The sequence below is a fragment of the Harmonia axyridis genome, chromosome 7 (genome assembly GCF_914767665.1).
Source record: "Harmonia axyridis chromosome 7, icHarAxyr1.1, whole genome shotgun sequence".
NCBI classification, from domain to species: Eukaryota; Metazoa; Arthropoda; class Insecta; order Coleoptera; family Coccinellidae; genus Harmonia; species Harmonia axyridis.
The window spans coordinates 8,622,009-8,630,304 of NC_059507.1; the positions used below are offsets into that span (position 1 = coordinate 8,622,009).

At 35.9% G+C, this 8,296-nt stretch overlaps 1 protein-coding gene across 1 annotated transcript; it reads left to right on the forward strand.

Moving 5' to 3' along the window:
* The first annotated feature begins 3,204 nt into the window (after positions 1-3,204).
* Positions 3,205-5,945, forward strand: LOC123684575 (UDP-glycosyltransferase UGT5-like). The gene is made up of 4 exons (XM_045623869.1): positions 3,205-3,515; positions 4,156-4,956; positions 5,069-5,288; positions 5,546-5,945. The coding sequence occupies exons 1-4, from the start codon at positions 3,278-3,280 to the stop codon at positions 5,820-5,822; spliced, it is 1,536 nt and encodes a 511-aa protein (XP_045479825.1). The 5' UTR covers positions 3,205-3,277; the 3' UTR covers positions 5,823-5,945.
* The last annotated feature ends 2,351 nt before the right edge of the window (positions 5,946-8,296 follow it).

Sequence of the window (8,296 nt, forward strand, 5' to 3'; positions counted from 1 at the left end):
TCATTTTTTGCTTAAAGTTTATGAAATATATATTTTTCGGCAACCTTCCGGGAAGTGCTCACTTCCCGGACGCTTTTTCTCTGAGAAAGTAGCATTTCCCGGCCTAGTCCGGAAAGTACGTACTTCCCGGACTAGGCCGGAAAAGAATCATTGAATCCATAACAACTGAGATAACGGCTGACAGTTCATATGAAATTAGTTGTCAAAAATTTGCATGTTTTTTTATCGAAATCGCAAAAAAATTAAGAAAGCAGCAGCGATAGTGTTATTTTACACGGTTGCTGAAAAAATATTGTACGCAACACGCCCGAAAATGGTTTTTTTGGACTCACAGACTTCCAGGACTCGCTTACGCTCGTCCTGGAATTTTGTCTATTCGTCCAAAAAAACCATATTTTCCGGACTTGTTACGTAAATTACTATTTTCGGCAACCGTCCGGGAAGTGCTCACTTCCCGGACGCTTTTTCTCTGAGAAAGTAGCATTTCCCGGCCTAATCCGGAAAGTACGTACTTCCCGGACTAGGCCGGAAAAGAATCATAGAATCCATAGCAACCGAGATAACGACTGACAGTTCATATGAAATTAGTTGTCAAAAATTTGCATGTTTTTTCATCGCAATCGCAATAAAATATGGAAAGCAGCAGCGATAGCGTTATTTTACATGGTTGCCGAAAAAATATTGTACGCAACACGCCCGAAAATTTTTTTTTTGGACTCACAGACTTCCAGGACGAGCGTAAGCGAGTCCTGGAAGTTTTGTTTGTTTTGTTTTGTCTATTCGTCCAAAACAACCCTATTTTCCGGACTTGTTACGTAAATTACTATTTTGGTCTATGGAATAATCTGAATTCAATTATATATCATGATGTAATGCCACTAGAGATAAAATTGAGTAAATTAGATTTCTCGATTGCGATTTGACAATTTGACGGCAAGAAGCGACGAACTTGAATAACTCGAGTGGTATTCGACATGAGTACTTAATAAGATAATATTTGAGAAATCCCAAAAAAACCAATTCTGGGAAAAAATCAAGTTTTGAAGTATTGAATTGCAACATGTTGCTTTCCCTAATTAATGTCTATCAGATAAAAAAATCTGATCCCGATTCTACTTTCTGAGAATTATGATTGGAATCAGATATCAGATAATGAAAATGGTACGTTATTTTGAAGTTTTTCGTGCTCATTTCAATATTTTAAGCAGATTTTGTTGTTCATTTTGATATTGAATTTATTCCTAGAGGCTTGTTTTTGTTCCATATTCGTCTCTCCCAATTTGGACGTGTAGTCAGAAAAAATCTGTCTGTTTTTAAACTTGCATCGGAATGCAGGAATTCATCACTGCAACCCTGAATCAAAGATAAGTTGAGTGGAAAGCAGTTGAAGAAATCCTTCCAAAGTGATCACAATCTCAAAGTTGAAACGTGTAAGATTGACTATAGTGATGAAAGTAAAACCATAAACAGTGAATATAACATAACGTTATTGAATCCATCGATTGCAGAAATCAAGAAACAACTTCCGAAAATGCTCAAGAAGAAATTCTCAACAAGGCAATTCTGTTTGTAACAAATCGATAACAAAGAATGTCAAATTGAATGAATTGCGCTTCCAAGTTTTTCTTCAGTTCTGGACCCCCAGTATTTACTGGCGTTTTGGAGACCTCAAAAGAATACCCCAGGAAAGCAAATATTTGCTTCTAATGAAGAAGTGATTGCCGATGTTGAAGCCCAGTTCGAAAGCGAAGACGAATCTTGCTTTCCTATAGCGTTGGAGTACATCACTCTTGAAAGTGACCATATGATGTTGATGATTGAAGTCTAATTTTTAAGGAAAAAAGGGCAGTTACTGCTTAGACCCAGGACTTTTTGAGTGAAGTGTTACAATAACATTTATCAAAGAATGGATTATACATAGAGGAAGTAGATGTTTCTAATTATTGACTAATTTATAGCGGACACTTACAAACTGATGTGGGAATTCACAGGATGGTCATGTTACAGTTCCTACTCTCGAGGATATCGATTTGGGTGTGGGTATAGTGTAAATGGTTTGGGTAAAAATTTGGGATAATATGAATACGTTTAAGTTAAATTAGATATATTTATTTTGTTCTCTTTGGACGTTCAGCGGGTAATTTTTTTGTTCTATTAAATTGTGTTTTCATAATGGTAATGGCTTAAGAAATAATGTATACATGAATGTATTCAATTGTATATCGCGTACAGGCTCTTAGCCTTTGCGATTATTGTTTATGATTCAATAAACTATATTATTATATTATATTATATTATAATAATGTTGTCTCCAAAGGAGCTTTAAAATGAATACATGCTAAAATCTACTGATTCAATTCATTGCTTTTTTCATTCCACGAGCTCTCTGTTCGTGACCTAAAATTCAATATCATTCACAGAACTCTCTACTTTTTCATCATCAATAATCCTAGCAATATCGGATCCATTGGCATTCTGCTAATGTAATATTCCATTCTCTCTGTTTCCAGGAACTCCTGATGCGAAATGCATTCTTTTATTGGAATGCATTCTGGAATAACCTATAATTGTATAATGTCATCTTGAATTCGAAAGCATCTTCTCCTATCTGGAGAAATGAGCCCTTGAATCCAATTATATACAATTCGATTACGTAGGTACTTAATCACGAGAATATTGAGGAAACAACCGTCGATGATTTCCTTTTCAAGGAATCGACTTTGATGGGTAATAATACCAAGGTGAAAGAAAAAAAAATGAGAATTCAGGGGGGTGACTAATTGAAGAAATAGGGAGAGAATTAACTTGAAATCACAAGCATTTGGGCGCTCAGAACCGTATATAAGAATATGAAGTTTTCAAGTGCGAAATTGACGCATGGATGATTGACTGCTTGAAAGCTTTTGTTGGCGAGGCTTGAAATTTCAAAAAAATTGAATATTCATCATATTTGCAGCTTTCAAATTAACAGGAACACGAAATTTCGAATGACTTGGCGGAATTTTTGATCCTTCCATTGCAGCCAACCATGTATAGGAGAGTGTCTTTCCTTTTTACTTTGTTTATTTTAAGAATCAAGTTCAATTGCACTTCAAATGAATTGTTGTTCTTTGTACCCTGATTTCAAACAAGCGGAGAGTCTTGTCTATATGATAAGATAATTTATTATCTAATGATTATATCAATTTATTTAAGTATCCGTACTATCTAACCTCGAAATAGAGTTGTTTAGCGGTTGTTTTAGCGTGTAAAATTCAATTCGATTTTGATATTAGAGATGAAGATTGTTTTTTACTTTAGTGCGATACTTTTCTTTTCGTTATGTGTGGAAAGTGCAAAGATTCTAGGGGTTTTCCACATGCCATCACCTAGCCACTACATGTCTTGTAGTACCCTGATGAAAATTCTAGCCGAAAAAGGTCACGATGTAACAGTTGTTTCTGCCTTCATTGAAAAAAACCCTCCCAAGAACTACAAACAGATTCATCTTGATGGGCTACAACAAAGACTAAAGGGTACGTGCATTTTCAATCTCGAGATTAAATTAACTCCATGAAAAATTGTATGGATCATTCAGAAATTTTCAAAAAGCATTAGTTTTCGCTGTTGACTACTATCTTAGCCCTTAACGATATTGGAAATTGAAATTTTCATTAAAAATTGTCACTTCATGCATTTATTACAACGATTTTCAAATGAATAGGCTTATAATCTACCCAAATGGGCGCTTGAAAATATTGAGCATTAATCTATTTGCTGCAGTACATTCGAAATAATATTTGAAACGTAAGATATAGCTCTGCGAAATTGAAATAATGCAAAACACAGTTTTTCAATTAATCCAATTAGATACCATGTGATTTGACTTCAATTTTGGAGGTATTATCGATTCTGCACTTCATATTCTATTATTTGATACCAATTTGTTATCAATCTAGATGGAGTAGTCCTTAAGTTTCGAAAAAATTGTGCTTTCTAACAATTTAAACTTGGTCATAATGAACCCTTTTATATTGTGTTCCACCATATCAAGAATTTCTTGAAAAAACCACAATGCATTAGCGCTCAAAAAAAATTGCAAAGGAAAAGGAAAAAGTCCATACAAGATGAGTTGTTCTGCCACCTACTAACATTAAAACATTATGTTTTCTACAGAAAATTCCATCAACTGGTTCGAAACCACACCTCAACCCCTGCTTATGCCTATCTTCTTCCACGCCATGACATCCAGTCTGATAGAAAATACTTTCAATCACTCAGTGTTTCAAGAATTCATGAAGACAGAGGAGAAATTCGATGCTGTTATTATTGAAGAATTTCAAGCAGAAGCTATTAAATACGTGGCTCACCATTTCAATGCCCCCCTGATTGTGTACAGCTCAGGTGATGCAAATGATTGGACCAACCCCTTTCAAGGAAACCCAGACACACCATCCTACCAACCCAGTACCTATTTGACACATCTCACTAACCATATGTCATTTCTGGAGAGAGTAGAGAATACTTTTTTCTACTTATACGCCAAAGTTTTCTTCAATCTGATAGTCTTTCCTTCTCACAATAGATTACTTCACAAGTATTACCCAAATTCTCCCGATCTGACAGACATTGCTTACAACGTTTCCTTAGTTTTGCTAAATTCTGATCCAAGTGTTCATGAGCCTATAGCCAAAGTGCCAAGCATGAAGGACATTGGTGGTTTCCACATAAGGAAGCCCAAGCCATTGCCTCAAGATCTTCAAACTGTTATGGACAACGCAAAACATGGCATTATCTACTTCAGCTTGGGCTCCAATGTGAAAAGTAAAGACATGCCTAAGGAAAAGAGAGACTTTATACTCAGGAAGTTCTCCAAACTCAAAGAGACAGTCATCTGGAAGTTTGAAGACCCTAACTTACCTGGCAAGCCTGACAATGTCATCATCAGTAATTGGCTACCACAAAACGACATTTTCGGTGAGTTGAAATTCATAATGTTGAAATTTATAATGTATGTAGAGTATTTCACCAGGTTGTTAAATTCGAAGTCTTACTTCCAATATTTTGTTCATTATCTTCTTCTTTTCAGCTCATAAAAATGTGAAACTGTTCATTTCTCATGGTGGCCTCTTCAGTACCATGGAGGCAGTGTACCATGGACTGCCTGTTATGGCCATATCGGTCTTTGCTGAACAAAAACTCAATGGAAAAAGAGCAGAATCTAATGGATTTGCTAGACATGTTCCTTTCAAAGAACTAACAGAAGAAAATTTCAGTGAACTTTTGGACGACTTGCTGAAAGATCCAAAGTAAGTTGAAATAGTATGACCGTATTTTTTTTTTACAGAAATTAACTCCTTGGTTAACTTCTTCAGTGATTTTTTTTTTGTCCTCTTGAGTAGGACATCTTAAAAGCATTTTGTCGTATAGTTTGCTTCAGTAACAGGCAAAGATCTCGTGGATGTTTGAAGTTTCTTTTCTATAATTATAATGGGTGGCTCAGAAACCTTGCCTTGATTTTAAGAAATTTGCTAACATAAGGATTAAATCCATCAATTTTTCGCAGATATAAGGAAAATGCCAAAAAGAGATCTCAAATCATGAGAGAAAAACCTATGCAGCCTGCAGATGCTGTTAATTTTTGGGTGGAGTATGTGATAAAACACAAGGGTGCTCCACATCTCAGGGTTGCATCTCTGGACCTGAATTGGTACCAATATCTGCTGATAGATGTCGTGCTCTTCGTTTTAGCTGTAGTTGCAGCAGCAGTTTTCGCTTTGAGGTTTTTGGTCAAGTTCTTGTTTAAGAGGAAACCAGTTTCCGAGAAGAAGAAGAAGAATTGATATTATTTTCGCTTTACAGAGGATGGTAATGAAAATAATGTATTCTTCCTAAAAAGTTTTTACACTTTTTTATTATCGAATTTTGTGATATTTTTTCAATATATATCTTGTTATGTTTCTTTCTTTGTCTTGTTTGATGTTTTTTTCTTTTATTCCTCTATTCTTTCATTATTTCTTAGTTTTATTGTATTGATAAAGAACGAATATTCCCACTGATTGAAGCATACATTTAAAGAAATCAATTAACGAAATAAAATTATGAAAAAATGTTCGAGTAATGATTCATTCCTTCTACATTTTTATAAAAATTCAAAATTCCCTGGAAGTTTTATGTTGATTTTGAATTCGTCAGAGGTGATGATCTCATAATTATATGAATTGTATTATTCTTCGAATTTATATAGTAATGCGTGTTTATTAGTGGTAGTACCAGGGGGTGCAAGAGAAGTTATCAATTCCTCCTAAAACTCAATTGAAAGTGGCACAACAATACATTCTGGTTCCTGTGTAAATCCCCACTCTACGCCTCAATTTACTTTCGTGAGCACACAATTCACCTCGTTAGACAGATCGAAAGAAATAATTATATAGATTGTTCAAATTATTTCGAGTACACAATACTCAAAATGTAGAGTTGTAGTTTTTTTGATGGGTTTTATGCTTCAAATTCAACGCGTGAATAACCGCAAAGAATATTGACGAAAACCTGGATCTTAAGATTGGTAGCCGACGGTTGCCGTCAATCAGCGTCAAATTGTTCTAGTATATATTTCTGTGATGTATTTCTCATGTTCGCTTATAGCTATAGCTTATGCTCCAGATTCTCGTGCGTAACATCTGTTTACTCTGCTTGCACTGAGTATGTTTTTGCCTAAATCGTGATCTCAAAAATCAATGCCAAAATTGGCAAGATAAGCTCTTTTCAGAAAGGCAGTTATAAATTTTCTGCTTCCTTTCGAAGCGATGATGACACCAACTCAAGTACGACCAAGAAACGGTATTCCGGATTTTGAAATGAGTAGTGATGAAGCAAGTGAGGGTGAAGTAATAAGTAATTCAGAGCATGGGTTTGAGCACAGCCGGTTAACCTAGTATTATAAGGTTGATCCAAGGATAATTACAGGTATATATTCTGCTAATCAGATTCTAATTTCGGAAATTTATATTTCGGTCATTAAAGATATATTTATTCCTTTATTTTTGGCTAGTAGGGTCTGGATTTACCATTACTGATATATCTCCTGCTCGTTCTTAATGTTTATCTGTCATGTCTGATCTAAGAATAAATGGATTACGATAACAGAGCGGGAGAATGAAATATTTTTCGGAGTTTTTCTGGCCTGTTTCTCTAGGATATCCGAGATTGTATTAATTAGTTTTTCCTGCAGCAGAATCATTCTTTCGCGTCCTTGCTCCCTTGAGTTAAACGGTGCGTCACGATCTACAACGCCTTCTATTGACGAGCACGTTTAATTAGTCTAAATTCCGCCAACTGTGTTAATATTAAACCTCTGGGAAATTGCACGCCGACATTTCATGAAAAAATATTCCCGATCCTCGACGTCCTGCTCACTTGGATTAATTTCATCGCGAGGAGAAGGAATTCGTTTCCTCGTCATGACAAGTTCGGTGGCCTGATGTTTTAATGAATTAAGGATTTTCGCTGCCACGTTGAGGAGGAAGTGTTTCCTTGGTGGAGTGTAATTCACGATTTATATCAGCTTTTTGATGAATGGTACCGTCTTGTTTCATATTATAACGCCGAAAGGGAGAAGCAACTGAGTTGAACGCATGAGTTCGTTATACGCTGCAGGGTGGGCTTAGCTTTTGCGATGCTTCGGACAAATATTTTTTATTTCCACAAGTTATTAACAAATATAGATATGTAGGCTTGGTTAATAGATCGTCTAGAGGTATGATTCGATTACCTGGCCTTTCGTCTTTTTCTCCGTGACTTTGTTCGGGTTGGTAATAATTAAACTCTTTTTAATTATTTACATATATTTACAAACCCATAATTACAGTACAAACGAATTTTGTACGGTACTGAATTTCGTCTTACTTGTGTGTTAATTACAAAACGTCTTCGATATGTTTCGTCTTTGTCTTTAATTCTAGTTTCGGCCGTCTCGTCTTCAACTCGTTCGCGACTCGTATCAATCTAGTCCACGAACCGTCTTACGTCTTAAGTTTCAATCGACTGAACTTACGCTTACTTCGACTTAGACCGAACTTGAACTGTCTACCGGCTGGAACTCACCGACCTACCCTCTATCGACTTTCCTTCTTCAGCTAAGCGAATTTGAAAGAGGTTGACTCATTGGTCTACGGAAGGCCGGGTTGTCATTTCGAAAAATCGCTAACCGTACGAACAGAAATCCAACTGCTGTTATGAGATGTTGTCAAGCGTGGTTTGATAATGCCCAAAGTCGAAGAAGAGTCGAACGTCGAAGGGGTACAGATGAAGTTCAAGA

Bases quoted from the DNA above. Each gene is read 5' to 3' on its own strand.
- LOC123684575 (XM_045623869.1), top strand. From the start codon at position 3,278: ATGAAGATTGTTTTTTACTTTAGTGCGATACTTTTCTTTTCGTTATGT. The intron at 3,516-4,155 runs GTACGTGCATTT...TGTTTTCTACAG, and splicing joins GCTACAACAAAGACTAAAGG to AAAATTCCATCAACTGGTTC. The intron at 4,957-5,068 runs GTGAGTTGAAAT...TCTTCTTTTCAG, and splicing joins ACCACAAAACGACATTTTCG to CTCATAAAAATGTGAAACTG.